Source organism: Macrobrachium rosenbergii, chromosome 53 (assembly GCF_040412425.1).
Source record: "Macrobrachium rosenbergii isolate ZJJX-2024 chromosome 53, ASM4041242v1, whole genome shotgun sequence".
Taxonomy (NCBI): Eukaryota; Metazoa; Arthropoda; class Malacostraca; order Decapoda; family Palaemonidae; genus Macrobrachium; species Macrobrachium rosenbergii.
The window spans coordinates 3,887,136-3,907,510 of NC_089793.1; the positions used below are offsets into that span (position 1 = coordinate 3,887,136).

At 36.3% G+C, this 20,375-nt stretch overlaps 1 protein-coding gene across 6 annotated transcripts in view; it reads right to left on the reverse strand.

Moving 5' to 3' along the window:
* Elk (Eag-like K[+] channel) overlaps nt 1-20,375 on the reverse strand; it is a 451,009-nt gene that overhangs the window by 91,711 nt on the left and 338,923 nt on the right. For all 6 annotated transcript variants that reach the window (XM_067096523.1, XM_067096526.1, XM_067096524.1 and 3 more), the window contains exon 3: nt 9,433-9,666. In XM_067096523.1, the coding sequence (XP_066952624.1) occupies nt 9,433-9,666 (234 nt within the window). The remainder of the gene's footprint in view (nt 1-9,432; nt 9,667-20,375) is intronic.

Genomic DNA, 20,375 nt, shown 5'->3' on the forward strand with positions numbered 1-20,375 from the left:
CAAATCATGAGAATATAGTTAACGAATTACATTCAAATTGAGTTTTCTGAATTATGGCAGAAAATAAAACCATTATCGCATCATAAACACTAATGCCTTGACATTCATATTTACTTATTTGTTGTTGCAGACGACCAAACGTAAATGGAAGCTCAATATGATTGGGTCACCCTTTCAGTCTTCTACGTTGCACATCAGAGAACACCAATTCGACTTCTGCAAACGTTTATCTCGTGGCTTTCAGAGCATTCAGGAGATATCTTCAGAACGGACAAACGGATTTCGATGAAACTTTCCGCAAGGATCGCTAGAAATCGAAGGGGATTTGACGACTCTACAACTTACACGGACAAGCTTGCTCGTATTTGAACTCGTCTCTACAAGCTACTGCTCTTATTTGAACTCGTCTCTACAAGCTGTCGTATTTGGAACTCGTCTCTACAAGCCGCTGTGCATTTGGAACTCGTCTCACAATACTGCTCGTATTTGGAACTCGTCTTCACTGCTATAAGCCGTATTTGGAACTCGTCTCTACAAGTTACTGCTCGTATTTGGAACTCGTCTCTACAAGCTACTGCTCGTATTTGGAACTCGTCTCTACAAGTTACTGCTCGTATTTGGAACTCGTCTCTACAAGCTACTGCTCGTATTTGGAACTCGTCTCTACAAGCTACTGCTCGTATTTGGAACTCGTCTCTACAAGTTACTGCTCGTATTTGAGTTACTGCTCGTATTTGGAACTCGTCTCTACAAGACTGCTCGTATTTGGAACCGTCTCCAAGTTGACTGCTCATTTGAACTGTCTCTACAAGCTACTGCTCGTATTTGGAACTCGTCCTACAAGTTACTGTTATTTGGAACTCGAAACAAGTTACTGCTCGTATTTGAACTCGTCTCTACAAACTCTGTCTTATTTTGAACCTCGTCTCTAAACTTACTGCTCTATTTGGAAGAATCGTATTTTGAACTCGTCTCTACAAGTTACTGCTCGTATTTGGAACTCGTCTCTACAAGCTATATTTGGAATCACAAGTTACTGCTCGTATTTTGGAACTCGTCTCAAGCTACTGCTCGTATTTGGAATATGCTACTGCTCTTATTTGGAACTCGTCTCTATAGTTACTGCTATTTGGAACTCGTCTCTACATACATGCTCGTATTTGAACACGTCTCTACAAGTTACTGCTCGTATTTGGAACTCGTCTCTGCAAGCCACTGCTCGTATTTGGAACTCGTCTCTAAAAGCTACTGCTCGTATTTGGAACTCTCAAGTTACTGCTCGTATTTGGAACTCGTCTCTAAAAGTATTTGCGAACTGGTTACTGCTCGTATTTTAAGCTACTGCTCTTAAACTCGTCTCTACAAGTTACTACTGCTCTTATTTGAACCGACAGATGTCTTATTTGACAAACTGCTCGATTTGGAACTCGTCTCTACAAGTTACTGCTCATTTGGCGACAAACTGCTCGTATTTGAACTCGTCTCTACAATACTGCTGTATTTGAACTATTCTACAATAGTATTTGAAAAACTACGGTATTTGGAACGAGCTCGTTTTGGAACTGTCTCAAAGTTACTGCTCGATTTGGAACTCGTCTCTATAAGCTACTGCTCAACCATCTCTAAAGTTACGGTTGAGCGTCTCTTAATGTGTTGGCCCTGAGGTCCATAGATATAACTCTCAGTGATAGACCAAAAGGTTGGTGCTTGTACGATCCTTGAATCTAACCTAGACTGCCGTCTCCAAGCTGATTCAGCTGTACAAGGGTGCAACTTCAGCCACGCCAGGAAAAGAACATGGGCTAGAAACTCCATCCCTATAAACTTACTGAGACTCGGAATGCTACCAACACATGTTATATATATATATATATATATATATATATATATATATATATATATATATATATATATATATATATATATATATATATATATCTACATACATACATACATACATACACACACATATATAATATACATAAAGTATGACAAAAGCAATAAATCTCCCGTCAGTTTCAAAAGTTGAACAGATTTTAAAAATCTCATCTGTTTATGACGATGCTGACAAAAGAATAGTTTTTAATCTTTTTGCGACATAACGGCACAATTCATCTGATAATATTCCAAGTAAACCGATTTTGGACGAGCGTTTTAAATGTCAAAATACTCTGATGGTTTCAGCTGGCTCAACCATTTTAAATTATGAGCGTTAATAGAGCCATTTTCTGAGTTTATGTACCCAAACATATCCTTTATTCATAGGTGCATGAGCAATTACAAAACACAAACACACACAACACATATGTATATATACATATATATATAATATATATATTTTTATATATTTATATATATGTGTGCCATATATGTTTCTGTAAATTTGTTCTTATATCGTGGGACTTTTGGTCTCATTGTATACACACACACACACACACACACACACACACACATATATATATATATATATATATATATATATATATATATATATATATATATATATATATATATATACTGTATATATAAAGTACAATAAGTTCTGATATAAGTGAAATAAAGTACAGAAACATATATGACACTATAATAGACATGCATACATATATATAAATATACATATATATATATATATATATATATATATATATATATTTATTATATATATATATATATTTATACACAATACTTCCATACTACATAATACACACATAAAAGCAGCAATTATCTACATAACACTACAGCAAGACTCTGAGCCTTTTTAAATAATAATAATAATAATAATAATAATAATAATAATAATACCTTTTCAACAACCATTCACTAGCAAATCGCTGCCAGCCCCCAAAACGGCAGGCAGCGCTTTTCCTCTTCTTAATTGGTTTCTTGAACGCTTATGGCATTCATTAAGGACATGTTTTCCTAGGAGATGCTTCATCAGGTTACACGTGCGTTCATTAGTGGGGAGGGATAAATCATCATTATCATCAGTTCTTTCATTCTTCATCCATTTTCCTCCATCGTTCTGATGGTCAGGAAAAAACACCAGCCGCTTCTGGAGATTTGTAAACAGTGCGTATTTCTGGAAGGTTTGATTTGCTTCCCGGACGGAGAATGGCGTAGTAACTCATAAATGTAAAATGTTTTCTCGGGGATGAATGGAGGCGAGAAACGGAGGTTATTCCGGAATCCATATGATGGACTTCAACTGCAAAAATAAGCGTGGCTCTAAACATGGAAGGAATTGCAACAAGAAATAGATTTTTATTTCTTGTAGCAATTCCTTCCATGTTCGGGGCCCACGCTTTTATTTTGTAGATAGAATTAATTGTAAGAAAATCCTGGTGTCTCTCAAAAAATTATTTTTTGCTTCTAAGTGCGTTTCTTGTATCCCCGTTCTGGTTTGGAAGTTTTTAAATCCTATGTCTTTAGTAAATACAATGGTACAGTATTACCGAAAGCTTCTTGTTTTGGAGTCATTCATCATTTTCTCTAATACACACACACACACACACACACATATATATATATATATATATATATATATATATATATATATATATATACACACATATACATATAATATATATACACACACACATACACACGCATACATACACGCACACTCATATGCAGATACAGATATAAATATAGATACATGAAGTCGAGAGGGATTCTTCCCCTTCCCCACACCACCTCTGTCTCTGCTCTGTCTGAGCAATCAACCTTTGACTGACAGATGACACTTCCAGAGGGAGTGTCACTGTGCAATCGTCACTGGTATAGTTGCAGAAGCCTGAAAGTCCAATTTAAGACCTTCAATATACACAGAATTCAGGCCTTCATTCTAAGCTCAGTTACAACCTTCGACCTTCATAAGTGAGGGATTAATTCCTGGGTCGTAGTTTGTCTGCTCGCCCTGTTGTTGGAATAAACAACCACCATAACAAGAGCCCAAGTAAAATCTGATGCAAATTTAATGACTAACTGGGTCTCTAACTTCAAAGTATCACTTCTTTTGTTTTGGCAATTTTTTGTTTCTTGATTATTTTTTTTTCTCCTTCTCCCTCTTCTTATTCTCCTCCTGATCGTTATTACTATTATCATTAACTGAACCTAACTGGAAAAGCAAAATGATACTAGCCCAAGTGGTCCAATAAGCCTATACGAGTATTTTGTAGAGGCCTGTTTCAACCTACTGTATATGAGCTTCAAATGAATAAGAAATGTAGTGGAAATAGGCAGTATGTCTCATTTACATAAATGAATATGTATGTACACAGACACCTTTTCCATATTCGCATGCATGTACTATACTTCTCTTTATATACATAAATCTAAGCAATATACATATAGAGAGATGCCTTGATGATCCACATCACTGAGGATGGGACGCCAGAAACGTAAAAACGAGCAATCAGTCAGTCAATAAAATCACTATATAGCAATATTTTTAAAATTCGAAAAGGTTGCAAAGGCCATAGAGGTATTTCGAATCGAAGTAATCTGAAAAATGTGGATGCAAAAAGAGACAGAACGAATAAGAGTTTATTCTTATTAAGGGACTTTTAAATTTTTTTTTTTAAAGTTAGTGGGGCAGGTTGCATAGTTTCCTTAAAAACTCATGCAAAGTTTAAAAGATAAGAAAAGGGAGAAGAGAGAGAGAGAGAGAGAGAGAGAGAGAGAGAGAGAGAGAGAGAGAGAGAGAGAGAGAGAGAGAGAGAGTTGCGGGGTTGTCAGCAATAAACACGAGAGCTGAGGAAAAAATGCCAAAATTACGAAAATAAGAATTCTTTGATATTCCGAGCCAAAACTGGAATACCTTCCGGTTAAGTTACAAGTATTGAACAAATAAATATCCTTTAACAACTTGTTTCAAGATATATTTGGTGATAAATTATAAAAAAAAATAGATACAAATTTCTTTTCCGAACTCGTTTCAAAATATATTTGGTGATAAATTTTAAAAACGGACAAAGCTCGTAAACTAGCAACAGGAAAACATTCGCCAATAGCAGACAATTACGATACAGATAAAAAAAAAATTGACATGAAAAACAAAACACCCTTCATTCAATCAAATGGATTTACAGTCAGCCAGCCAGCCAACAGCCACTCGACTCACAAGAAAAAAAAAAAAAAAACTACTACTCTTCCAATGTCCCTTTGTGACTTGAATTTCCGTTGCCATAACCAAAATTGAAAATTCCATTACAGGAGTTCAGTGTTTGGTTAGGCGAGAAACGCCTATAAAAAAAGGGCCATTCTGTTTGCCGGAAACGCAGGGCAAGACCAGCGCATTAAATTGATAACAGAGGTGATTTGTCAGAGAAATACATACATTTGCAGTCTCGAAAATATCTTCACTTTCAAAGGCTTATATTTTAACGTTCCTAACATTTTTCCGTAGCGGTGTATAAAAATGGCGTTTAATGAGAGATAAAATTCTCATTTTAATTACTGGACGAAACTGACACGCGATTGAAACGAGTATAAAAACGAGGATTTTCCGGTAATAGCAACCAAGGCAAATCGAAAGGACACATACATACACACACACACACACACACACACACACAAACACACGCAACTCACAGATTGTACTTCAAAGCCCCTGTCGATTGGTGGAAGGTTTGTTTTTAATTAAACGGCTGAAAAAAAAAACGTCGGGGAAGAAGAAGAAGAAGAAGAAGAAGAAGAAGAAGAAGAAGAAGAAAGAAGAAGAAGAAGAAGAAAAAGAAGGAGGAGAAGAAGAAGAAGAAGAGGGGATTGGTTTGACGAAGGCTAAATACTAATCCGCACAGTCAGACAGAAGAGGGTTTAATTGCAATACAGAACGCCTAGGAATCTTTTTGCACCAGAGTTGCAGAGGCTTTTGTGGTTGTAATTTACCATGTGAAAAGCTTTACTCACACACAAGTGCGTACACATACATACATGCACACATACACATATGTATGTCTATACATACATATATATATATATATATATATATATATATATATATATATATATATATATATATATATACACACGTGCACACACACATATATATATATATATATATATATATATATAAATTTATATATATATATATATATATATATATATATATATATATATATATATATATATATATATATATATATATATATCTACAGCATATATATAATCCCTTAAAGAGGGAGTGCTCGCTTCACCACCGAAGGCATTTTAACTGAACGGGGATGTACCGTATTCAAGTGCTTTTTACCACTTAATTACTGTACACATAAACACTTGAGAAATTCATAAATCTATATCGAATTCATCTTTAAACATTTTTTTAAGGCAAAGGGAAAGACATAACTTACAACAACGGATCTCTGTGACGTTTCTCCGTCTGTCTGTCTGTCTCAGGTCTTATCTGACAAGACGCCGAAACCCATTTGGTTTATCGTTCGAACAATAAATTCAGAGGCAAAAAAAAAAAAAAAAAAAACTTCGGTGCCATCGAGTTTTCTGTATAGCCGCTACAGCGTATAATCAAGGCCACCGAAAATAGATCGATCTTAATGTGGTCTCGGTATAATGCTGTAAGAGCCGCGGCCCATGAAACTTCAACCACGGCCCGGTGGAGGACTATCTTATATCGTTGCAAAAAGCACGATTATGGCTAACTTTAACCTTGAATACAATAAAAAGTACTGAGGCTATATGGCTGCGATTTGGTGTGGTTGATGATTGGAGGGTGGGTGATAAACATACTAATTTGCAGCCCTCTAGCCTCAGTGGTTTTTAAGATCTGAGGGCGGAGAGAAAAAGTGCGTTACGGACGCACAAGTCCGGCACAATAGTTTTCTTTTACAGAGTTAACTAAAACTTGTTACTCTTGTTTTCCCATGATATGTATCTTTGTTAATCACAAAGAATCTAATATTACTTTTTCGTTTTTTTGTGCCTTTACTGAGATGCATGAGGATTCCCACTTTTCCTGTCAAGAAGACGAACAATATGAATGAATGTCCTTGTAACAAAGATACAAAGAAAGTAACGAGCGAAATTTTGCCTTCATACTAATTACATACACTGATTAAAAGTAATCTCTGATTATTACAGGGATTACCGCCGACCTACTTACACGAATAACGGAGGCAAAAATTTACTGAGAATATAAATGTGACGTTTGCCCAGTTTGAAAGGTAATTATAAAGGCGTCATGCAAGAAAGGGTATTTTCGTAAATAAGCTAAAGTGTTCCTTTAAGAGACGTTATAAAAAGGCATGGATGATTTAATGGGTACGGTATATTTGCCCCTTCTTATTTTTTTGGGCATTTTCTGCATTCCCATCCTTTCATTCGTTGCTTAGAAAGATTCTCCCTCTTCCTGAAGACTCTTATGAATTGCATTTGTCAGTAAACTTTATATTCTGTAAAATTGCATGTTATCTAAATAGCTTAATGCTTATATCAGAGAACGTATAAAGTGAGCACTCCATCTCTAGTGATTTGTGACAACCGTATCATTTTATCTATATTTCTTGGCATACGCTTTACCTTCAAGAAAGTTCAACCAACATACGGGAATTCTAAATCGTGATTCGGATTTTCATCACGACAAATAAAGTAAAAGTTGGGGGGAAAGTAAAGTGAATATTTCGAACTTTTCCAAAACGTAAACCGATTTATATTCCACAGCTGATTCAATCTTGATTCTGCGTGAATCGCCACCAGCGAAATAAATATATCGCGAAGGCTTAGGTACACAATCTACTTCAAAAGTTATAGAAATCACTTCAAGAGAAATTAGTATATAAAAAATTCTGAGGTACGCAATCTACTTCAAAAGTTGTAAAAATCACTTCAAGAGAAATTAATATATCGCAAAGTCTTAGGTACACAATCTATTCCAAAAGTTGTAGAAATCACTTCAAGAGACACTAATATATCTAAAATTCTGAGGTATGAAAATCCACTTCGAAAGTCGTAGAAATAACTTCAATATAGCAACTAAAAAATAAATAAAGTGAACATACATTTATGGGTGTATCACTTGAAAAGGCCGACAATATATCAGAATATATTTTAATATTTTTATTAAGAACACGAAGAGTTAGCACTACTTACCAGAATAATAAGGATAATGATTGTTTACAAAATTCTCATTAAACCACAAAACGTTCGTACTTGGAAACCTTAGAAAATTCTTAATATTACAACAAAAGGAGAAAGAAGCTTGAGTTTATCTCCCACTCACAGATTAAGTCTAGCTAATCTGAACTCACTCGACAGACCACCATGACGTAGGAAAAAAAAAAAAAAAATGCGCCAGTTTCTTCGGCAATCGAGTTTTATGAACAGCCAGTGCAGCGTATAATCAAGGCCACCGAAACAGATCTATCTTTCGTGGTCTCGGTATAATGCTGTATGAGCCGCCACCCATGAAACTTTAACCACGGCTAGGTGGTGGCCTATCCTATATTGCTGCCAGAAGCATGATCATGGCGAACTATAACCTTAAATGAAATAAAAACTATTGAGTCTAGAGGGCTGTGATTTGGTATGTTTGATGACTAGAGGGTGGATGATCAACGTACCAATTTGCAGCCCTCTAGCCTCAGTGGTTTTTAAGATCTGATGGTGGACAGAAAAAGTGTGGACAGAAAAAAGTGCGGACAGAAAAAGTGCGGACGGACAGACAAAGCCTGCCTAAAAAAATCATCTATAGGGGTCAAGAGTCATCTTAACTACTTTCTATTAATTGCTACTATTAATACTATCCGTAGGGGGGCGGGTAGCGCCGTTAGTGCACTTTACGTGGTGCACTGTAGTCATACACCCTCATTCCGCCTTCCTTCCTGCCTTCATTCTTGCTGTCCAGCACCTCTAACTGTTACTTCTCAGTGCAACTGTGGGGGTTTCTCCCAGCTACACTTTAGATTTTTGTTACTTCATCTCCTTCATTTTCTGGATCTCGTTACCTTTTGCTGTCCAACCACTCTAACTCCCTCTTTTTAGTGTCTAAGCGCTGAATGGCCGAAAGTTTCCTAGTGCTTGACTAGGCAGCCTAAATTTCATATATCAGCTTCTACCACTACTAATAGTATTACTATTGTTACTATGCTTAATAAATCAACTGCTACTATTACTAATACTATTACTACTATTCTTATGACTTAAAAATCAACTTCTACTATTATTAATACTATATTACTAATATTCTTATGACTTAAACAATCAAGTTCTACTATTACTAATAGTATTACTATTATTACTATGATTTAAAAATCAACTTCTGCTATTACTAATACTATTATTACTATGACCTAACAAATCAATTTCTACCATTACTATGACTATTACTACTACGACTACCAAGCTACTACTACTACTACTACTACTACTACTACTACTACTACTACCTTACTACTGCTACTTAGAGGCGGAATCCCTTACCGTTCTTCTTGTAAAACTTGACCTCGACCTTGAGCTCCGACTTGGTCTCGAGGGCCTCGTCGATGGCCATGGTGTGCTCCTCGGAGGTCTCCGGCCCGTACAGGAACTTGCAGGCGCAGCCCTTCTGCATGATCTGCGCGCGCGCGTACCCGGTGAGTTCGCAGAAGCCATCGCTGCAGTACACGATCGGGTAGAGCGCCGGCACCTGCGCGTTGCCCAGGACGAAGTTGCTATCTGCAATGGAGAGAGAGAAAGGGATTGCGATGTAATTTATAATTTCCGGTGGTTGTGGTGGGATGCGATAATGGATTGCATATGGAGAAAGAGGGAATTGCGATGTCATTTCCGATGGATGTAGTGGGGTACGATAATGGATTGCATATGGAGAAAGAAGGAAACCAGGATGTAATTTATAATTTCTGGTGGACGTAGGATACAATAACGGATTGCATATGGAGAAAGAAGGAACTGGGATGTAACTTTCTGATGGATGTAGTGGGATACAATAATGGATTGCCTATGGAGAAAGAAGGAATTGAGATGTATTTCCGTTGTATGTAGTAGGACACAATAACGGATTGCATATGGAGAAAGAAGGAACTGGGATGTAATTTCTGTTGCATGTAGTAGGATACAATAACGGATTGGATGTGGAGAAAGAAAGAATTGTGCAGTAATTTCCGTTGGATGTAGTGGGATACAATAACGGATTGCATATGGAGAAAGAGGGAATCATGAAGTAATTTCTAGTGGATGTGGTGAGATACAATAACGGAGAATACAATACAATAACGGAGATACAATATGAAGAAAGAAGTAATTGCAATGTAATTTCCGTTGGATTTAGTGGGATACAACAATGGATTGCATATGGAAGAAATTGCGATGTAATTTCTGGTGGACGTGGTAGGATACAATAACGGATTGCATATGGAGAAAGAGGGAATTGTGAAGTAATTTCTGGTGGACGTGGTAGGATACAATAACGGATTACATATAGAGAAAGAAGGACCTGGGATGTAATTTCTGGTGGATGTAGTATGATAAAATAACGGATTGCATATGGAGAAAGAAGGACCTGGGATGTAATTTCTGTTGGATGTACTATGATAAAATAACGGACTGCATATGGAGAAAGAAGGAATCGCGATGTAATTTCCGTTGGGAAAGCTGAGACGAAATAATGGAACACATAGATAAATGTCAAATACTCAGTTAACTGTCTTACATAACAAAGTTGCTGTCTGCAATGGAGAAGGGAGAAATGCGATGTAATTTCCGTTGGAAAAGCTGCGATGAAATAATGGAATACGCACATAAATGTCAAATACTCAATTGACTGTCTTATGTAACCTGAGGATTATATCAGAAAATAAAACCGGGAAGTATAAAGGTGAGAAAGAAGCATAAAATAATGGAATTCATAAAGAAATGTTGGATACAGCGGTAACTGTATTAACTGCATTGCGTATGGGAATGGTGTGATAAAACAATGGATTGCATGAACAAATGTTGGACTCTGCATTAACTGAATTAACAGTACTTCGCAAGTTGAAGATTGTATCAGGAAATAAAAGCAGGAAGTTGGTAAAAATAACATTTAGAAAGTTAGGGAACGATAAGGCACTGAAAGCTACAATAAAAGAAAATGTTGGTAACAGAGATATCAAATATGAATAATGCAACAAAGTTAGAGCGGCGCTTTAAAACAGGCATTATGCGTCATGTGTCAAAATTCATGCAATACCTGAATTTCTAAACTAGGAATGGTCATGCATAAAACAGCGGGAAATATGAGTCATGGCCTTTAAACGACCAGAAAATGGTGTAGCAAAATGAAGAAGTGTCATTGAAGTTTCCAATATGATTATCATTATTTCTGTAATGAAAAATGTGCATCCATTTGATAGAACAAGCCCCCCCCCAAAAAAAGTTGCTGAATTTGATAAAGGCGTTTCCAAAGAGAAGAATAGCACCCTGTGTAAAAATAAAACAGGAAAGGGAAGAATAAAAAGAATAAATAAATAAACGAGTAACTTAGCAGATAAGTGAAACACGCATAAGTAAACGCGCGACAGAAAAATGCTTGAACTTCACGGGAAAGCGGTACGATGCTTGCAAGCAGCACTTCATCCCTTCCGAAAGGCGCCTGCCTGCATCAACATTCGTAACATGCACTGTACAAGGAAAACACACTTCTGCAGTTATGGGGATATGACAGACAAAGCCGGCACAATAGTTTTCTTTTACAGAAAACTGTAAAATAGGAAATGAATTCTGAGCCAGTGAAGAAAAACCAAAAGGGTAGTGGTGGGGTTGGGAGGGGGCAGAAATAACCACCACTATCCCAAACCACAACTCCCCCGCCCCCCCAACACGCAACCCTTCGCTGTAATTGATTTTCTCTATCCATTTCCGATTTTTCCCAATATCCCTCGCGTCTCTCCATTGGATGACTTTATTTTCTGTCTCCCACATGATCAACTGACCTATTTCCGGGAAGTATTACCACTGGTGTCAACCAAGGTTATCAAAAAATGTAATTCAGTGGCATGGGACGTTTGCCATTTACTAAGGGAGCACGCAAGGGTTTCGTGGAACTGACTTTTGGTTTTTTGATAATAATAATAATTATAAAAAAAGGGTTGGGGAGGACTGGAAGTGGAGGGGGGAGGATTGGAGGTTGGGGAGAGAAGGTGCTGTGAGCTATGATCTGCAATTGCATTTGCACTAGAGTTATTTTCCACTTCATTTTATGTCTTTCTATTCCGGTTATTGCAAAATGGCCACTCTGAACGAAATGGGGAAAATGTAAAGCGTAAATAAATGGGACTAAATGAGAGAGGAGAGGGAAAGAGAGAGGGAGAGGGAGAGAAAGAAGGAAAAAAGGGAAAATAGAAGTGGTGAGAGGGAGGCAAAGAGATGATGGGGTTATGGAAAAAAAACAAAGATTTAGGACATGAAATCCAAAAGCTGATTTAGTACTAACAGAACGAAACCGATTTCAGAGAGAGAGAGAGAGAGAGAGAGAGAGAGAGAGAGAGAGAGAGAGAGAGAGAGAGAGAGAGAGTCTTCGTAGAAATTTAAATTTCAATGACCCCCTCCCCCCAAAAAGGGAAAGAAAGGTTTAAACATTTTAACCCTCCCTTTCATCTAGTCAAAAAAATTTTCAGCCTTCATCAGCGGGATAGAAAATAAAAAATCCCCGGAAACTCCTAGTGCACCTCATTAATAATGAGAAGAGACGGGGAATGAATAACTTCCGGGTCGAAAAAGACAAAAGGAACAATTAGGGCTCTTCGTCCGTTCTGAAATGGCAGGTAACTAACATCCCATCAACTCCACTTCAGGTGAAATTAAGTAGTGAATTCACCATATATACGTCCCGGTACTGAGGTGGGCATAAAAATACCCTATGCTTATGACGTAATTTGTAACCTTCTATACAAATTGACGTACATTATAACTCCTACAAAACTATGCAAAATGAAAACACTTTAGAAAAGTTACGTAATTTCCTTTAGCCAGGACCTTTTGATATCATAGGTTCCCGTGGTCAAGCGGTTACCAAACTCGCTTCATAAACTAGAAACCTGGAATCGATCTTAGAGGCAGGCAGAGGAGAAAGGAATTGGGCCTCAGTTGATCGAAGCAGTGAATTAGATCCTGGCAATTAGCAGACTGGTGTGGGTCGCCTCAAGGGTAGAGAAATGGTTGGGGCTAGCAACCTCATCCCAAAAGATTTGCTGAGGACCCAAAGATGTTACCCTCACTGAATTCGTAAAGATGAAAATACCGATACTGATAATATTCAGTAAATATAAAAAAAAGATTTAAAAATGTCTGTATTAGGTCTTATAATGGTAAAGTGTTTTAAGGCATACCTGCTGTTCATGATTATTCTCTGCTCTTGCAATTTGGAATTCCTTCCTTCCTTCTGTTTTCCCGGGTTTACATTATCCTAAACGTTTTGAGCCGAGTTTATCTGTTACAATTCTACTTTCAATTTTTTTTCACCTGGTGTAAATGTCTGTTAAAGGCATTTGTTTGTATACCCCGTCAACTGTCGTATTAAATAAGAAAACAAAAAAAAGAATGATAAAACTGAATAAAATTAACTTCCTTTACTTTCATTCGCATCCGAGTTACACATGAGAGGAATAGATATTGTAACAAAACTATGGTTTACAGTTTCCTGGTTATATATTTCCAAACTCACAAGTTTAAAATTATTGTCTATTTACTTACAAAAAAAAACGAAAACCAAGCAAAGATTATCTAACGTTACCAAGAGGAACACAAATCACCCCCTTCATAAACAGAAGACTTTATCTTCGCAACAGTTCACCCACAGCCGGATACCGGCCGAAGTTTTAAGCATCGCTTCCGAACTAATACGGATTCTACCGGCAGACGGACGGAAAAATGAGAGAAATCCATATGGCGGATGAGAAGACATTCCGGCTAAATGAGGAGACATGGTTCTTACTCGGGCGTTCTGGCTTGCCCAATATCTTCCCTCTTCAGTTCCTCATTTTTTCTGCAGCGTCAGGGAATGACAGAAGCATTAGGGGCGTCCGTGCAGCTGGGGTTCTCTTGCTTGATAAATATCAGACGTTTGGAACTTTAGTCCTTATAGTTTTTCCCCTTCGACCCCTTGTCGCCTTTTTTTTTTCGGGTCTGGGCTATTTAGGCGTTTTAGATAGCTCGTCCACCTGGTAGTCTTTTGATGAGATGCAACTTTAACTAGCATTTTTTTTTATTCATTTTTAGTTATTCTTATATATTTATTTGTATTTATTAATTTTTATCTATTTTTATTTATTTACTTTTATTAATTTTTTTTATTTTACTAGCATTATCTGCGGCTCCATCGAATTACGCATACGGTAAATACCTTTTTTTTTCATGTAATGCAAATAACCATGATCAATTTTTACCTAAAATTCAATGTAGGGGAATTGTAGCGGTATTGATATTGGTGACGCCAGTACACAAATTAAAGTGAGAAGTTAACTAGAAAATCGCGTCCTTCAAAATAATTTTTTTTCAAGTATAATAAGTGATTAACGAATGAAAAATTCTCAGCTACATGTTCATAATAGGAATGAAAAAATCTCAAGTGTTCAGCCGTGAATAAACGAACCTACAAATGGATACTTACAACGTACGTGGAGAGAGAGAGAGAGAGAGAGAGAGAGAGAGAGAGAGAGGACCATCTCTTGCGACTCTCTGAAACAAACTGTAAAGGCCAATGTACTTCCTAATTACGTAATCTAAGAAATAATCTCTTTTAGTACGACTTCAGAAAACAACCTACCATTTGGGATTTCTTCAGTCAGTCGATCCACATTATGGCAGTCTCCTGGGGGGTTTTATGTGATAAGCGAATGAGCTCAACGCCAGGAGGAGAGTGGTTTGGGTAGTTTCAGTGGAAAATAGGCTGGGATAACTTTTACTCTTCTGCCATGTCATTTCTCTCTCTCTCTCTCTCTCTCTCAAAAACATAGAGAGAAGATAAGTGATTTCTTTTCTTAAATAATTTTCCATTGTAGTTTACATCTCTCTCTTTCTACAGAGGGATAAGTGATTTCCGTTATAGTTTATACTCTTCTGTTTTAGTACCCCTCTCTCTCTCTCTCTCCCTCTCTCTCTCTCTCTCTCTTTCTCTCTCTCAAAAACACAGAGAGAAAATAAAGGATTTCTTTTTTTTCAATATTTTTCTGGAGCAGTTCATATGACTTTCTACTCTTCTGTTATATTGGTGTGTGTGTGTCTCTCTCTCTCTCTCTCTCTCTCTCTCTCTCTCTCTCAAAAAAAAAAAAAAAAAAAAAAAAAAAAATCAGGGAGAAGATAAGGGATGTTTTTTAATAATTTTCTGGAGTAGTTTGTCGAGGGCTATACGCTGATGAGGTACTTGGCCCTCATTCTGAGATTCGTCACTCAAAATGGATTCTAATTTCCTCCTTGACGAGAGAGAGAGAGAGAGAGAGAGAGAGAGAGAGAGAGAGAGAGAGAGAGAGAGAGAGAGAGAATAACAAGACAAAAATAATGCGAATGTGTAAGGCGTACAGCTAACCCATGAAAAAAACCGTTAGGATGGGCACTCCCTTACCCTTCTTTATCCAAGGAATGATGGAAATATGACAGCAATCAACAGCCTCGCCTCTTGAAATGGGGAAGGTTATGGGAATCAAATAGCACGGATGATTGGTGGGGATCCAACTGCTTTAACTGTGATCTCACTGACAGAGCAGAATTCATTATCATGCAAGCCTGAACGCCTTGTCCAAAACGCAAAACATCTAAATATATTCTTGAAGGATTTTAACCTAGCTAATTCAAGCAGCTGTGCAATTAATTAAAGCATTATTCTCATATGATTTTATGAATATTGGAAATCAAAGTTTCTAGCGGGCATTGTGAGCAGTCTGTTATTATTATTATTATTATTATTGCTGAGAAATTCACAATTGTGTAAAACTGTTGCATAATAAAAATCACAATTATATACTTGTTATAAATAATAAACTTATTTACATAATTCTGGATGTTTATTATTATTATTATTATTATTATTATTATTATTATTATTATTATTATTATTATTATTATTACATTACTAACTATTAATTTTTATTATTATTAGTAAAAGATAATTAACCGAACTAAGACGCTGTAAAAAACAGACGAATAAAAAAAAAACAAAGCAGAGTTAAATCTATTCAATTATAACAAATTACAATCAAGGAAAAAAACTTTCCTAGACAATGTAAAAAAAAACTCATTTCCTCTAACTGGCCTGACTGATCTAGCTACCTCAGACGCTAGATGACAAGTGAATATTATTTGAAATAATAGGGATCTCATTAATACAATAAAAAAGGAATCTCATTAACATGTTGCAAATGGAGTGGAAGGGAAGAAGGTCCATTAATTGAAATATCAATCATAAGAGGTCTTGATTTTAGAAAGGAATTAATTTATGCGAAGAGAGAACCCAAATATTGTTATGATAACTCTGATATTGAATATAGACGAACAGAAAATCCCAGCACGCATAATTAAATTACATAAAATTAAATACAGATTTAAAGAATATTATTAAATATTATATTCAAATTGATAAATAATTAAATTACAAAAAATTAAAAAATGAAATTAATTACAAGACTTAAAGAATATAATTAAACATTTTACTCAAATAGATAAATGCCGATAAAATTGAGACCTCGGTTTTCACCGGTAAGGAATATGAAAAGTTTATGAAACGGCTTAATTCACGACCTTTCCTGAGATTTCTAAAACTCTCAAGCCTTGCAAGGAATCCCAGGGATTAGCAATGGCAGCTCACTGACGTTGGCAGTAATCCCAAATCCTTACTTAATACAGATTACCTCGAACACCTTTTCTTAAAGTGAAGTGATTTGACTGCTGCTTTTAGCTAATGGTTTGAGAGAGAGAGAGAGAGAGAGAGAGAGAGAGAGAGAGAGAGAGAGAGAGAGAGAGAGAGAGAGAGAGAGAGGACAATGCCAAGGCTTCATCTTGTATGAAGGTTGAGAGAGAGAGAGAGAGAGAGAGAGAGAGAGAGAGAGAGAGAGAGAGAGAGAGAGAACAGTGCCAAGGCTTCATTTTGTATTAAGGCTGAGAGAGAGAGAGAGAGAGAGAGAGAGAGAGAGAGAGAGAGAGAGAGAGAGAGAGAGAGCAATGCCAAGACATCTCATTTCATTAAGGAGAGAGAGAGAGAGAGAGAGAGAGAGAGAGAGAGAGAGAGAGAGAGAGAGAGAGAGAGAGAGAGAGAAATGCCAAGAAGCTGTTGTACCAGCGGTTGAGAGAGAGAGAGAGCAGAGAGAGTAACGCCAAGATATCTTGTACTTGGTGGTTGAGAGAGAGAGAGAGAGAGAGAGAGAGAAATGCTAAGACATTGTTGTACCAGCGGTTGAGAGAGAGAGAGAGAGAGAGAGAGAGAGAGAGATAGATGCCAACACATCTTTCTTGTACTAGCGGTTCTAGACTGCAGGTTGTTAAAGAAGAAAAAGGATGATTAATGAGTTAATGGCAAGGACATAAAAGAATCAGCGCAGAAGGAATAATGAATTAATAGCAAGAAAGAAAAAAGATAAGGATAAGGGAAGGTAAAGGAGAAACTAAACGAGACAAACGAGAGCTGATTGACCAACAATAATTACAAACGAAATTTAAGATTACTCATTATAACGAGAAAGACTATTGCGTCACTGGGAAGACAAAGTATTTCAAGAACCACATTAAAATCAATAGCAGTTAACTCGATGTCTATAAGCCTTCTTTTCGGAGAACCAAAAACCTCTTTCCTCCCATCCCTGAAAAAATGTTGATGATAATCCCCCGCAGCTCGGAGGTATTTTGAGTGGAATGAAAAGGGATTATCTGCATTTCATACGAAGATATATAAAAGAGAAAAGCAAGGGATGAAACGCGTAATCGGATGAGATTAAAAGAATCGGTAATGTGAAATTTATACTTTTCTTTTTAAGCATGATTTTCTAAATTGTAATGCTGTCTGATGGAATCTATCGGTGTCTGTAATACAGGGCGGGAATTACACATAACGATAATTACACTCTTAAAATAATGTATATTAGTGGTTTGCAAATGTAAAGAAGCTTCTGCTAATACTCGTTTATTTTGGGCAAAGTATTTGCAGCTGAATCTTAGTTGCAAATGTCACAAAAAATTTTACCTGAGGTTTGGATGAAATAAAATGTGTCGTCAATATGGCATTCTTATTGAGAAGACTCTTGGTCTTCAGAAATTCATCATTGGGTGAGTCTTAATGGTAAATATAAGGTCTTGAGAAATATATTATTGATTGAGTCTTACTGGTAAATATATGGCTTCTAAAAATGTATAACTGAGTCTTAGTAGTAAATATATGGTCTTGAGAAATGTGTCTTTGATTAAGTCTTACGGGTAAATATATGGTTTCTAAAAATGCATTATTGACTGAGTCTTACTGGTAAATATATGGTTTCTAAAAATGTATAACTGACTGAGTCTTAGTAGTAAATATATATGGTCTTGAGAAATGTATCTTTGATTAAGTTTCAGTGGTAAATACATGGTCTTAATAAATGTATTTAATCGAGTCTTAGTTGTAAATATATGATTTCTAAAAATGTGTTATTGACTGAGCTTTAGTGGAAAATACATGGTCTCTAGAAATGCCTCATGGACTGTGTCTTATTGGTAAAAATAAAGTTTACATTAAAAAAAAAAACAAGATAAATTAATTGATATTAAAGAAAATGTTGTATCAGCTCAGAATCCTCTTATATTACAAAGGATATGAGGTCCTTCAACTTGCTGCTATTGATTCCTAAAGTTAGTAAAACTATATATAACAAAAAATTTTCCCTTCACCTTGCACCAGATATGCACTTTCACGTGAATGGTAAGCCAAGTATAGTGCTAGAATATACAAAATACAACACTTTGACGTGAATGGTAAGTCAAGTATAGTGCTGGATTATACAAAATACAGTATTTAAAAAAAAAAAGGAAGAGAAAAAACGAAGGAAAAGCCGAAGGAAAAGCCCAATTTTGTCTAAAGCATCACTCGCTCCCAGTTCCACTCGAGCGGAATTACGCAAGGGGGCGGAGTTCCCCCTGAAACACGCATCTATTTTTACCTCCCATTACATTAAGTAGGCACCCCTAGGCTTTCTTCGGCTTTCTCTCCTTTATGGCAAAGGCGTCAGGTTAAATGGGAATTATGGGGTGCAAGGAAGGAGACCTTGGAGCCACGGGCGAGAGATGGCTCCCTGCAGGGAGCTGTGGAGTGAGTCGGGTGGGGTGGGGAGAGGGGGGGGGGTTGAAGAGTGTTCCGAACTATAAAACAAAATTTCAGAAGTTATGGAAGACTTAGGTATTACTTTATAAATATGACGGAAAGTTGTGCACCTAAACAGTGTGTGTGTTGTAACAACAAACTTATACTTAAGCTGCATTATAATATAATATGTATATATATATATACATGTATAGACACAGTATATATATACATATATATACATATATACATACATATATACATACAGTATACAGTATATACATATATGTATATATATACATACATATATATATATATATATATATATATATATATATATATATATATATATATATATATATATATATATATATATATATATATATATATCATTCTTTTTCTTAAATGGTGGCCCATAAGTATCATAAAAACGTCCTATGCATTATTTGCACGCAAAGGCAGACAAAGTTACATTATTATTATTATTATTATTATTATTATTATTATTATTATTATATTTCAGTCGACGAAACCTATCCACATGGAACAAGCCCACCAAAGGGGCCATTGACTTGAAATTCAAGCTCCCAAAGAATGTTGGTTTCCACCTCCCACCTCAGACCCCACACTGCAGCAGTAACTGATCATGATACAGAACCAGTGATTTTTCATCGGCCTGGGGGAGACGCGAACCCGCAACATCTGACTGACATGCCACGACACTAACCACTATAAAAGCGGACCAGCGGACTATGTATGTCAGACGGGCTACAGATACAGAACTTACTCGTATGAATATGTAAAGGATAAATACCGCTGCGGAGCTAATTAATCTCTCTCTCTCTCTCTCTCTCTCTCTCTCTCTCTCTCTCTCTCTCTCTCTCTCTCTCTCTCTCTCTCTGTATCAATTAGCATTGCTCAAACATAATAGCCAATTATACCTGTGTTCCTAGATCATGGAACAATGACTTTTCATTAAATCGTGATTTACCAGTAAATCAGCATTATAATTGATGTAATCATTTCAGAATACATACATACATGTAGACATTATATATGTATATATACACAGTATATATATACACTGTATATACATAATCCATGCATACATACACACATACGTACATGCGAA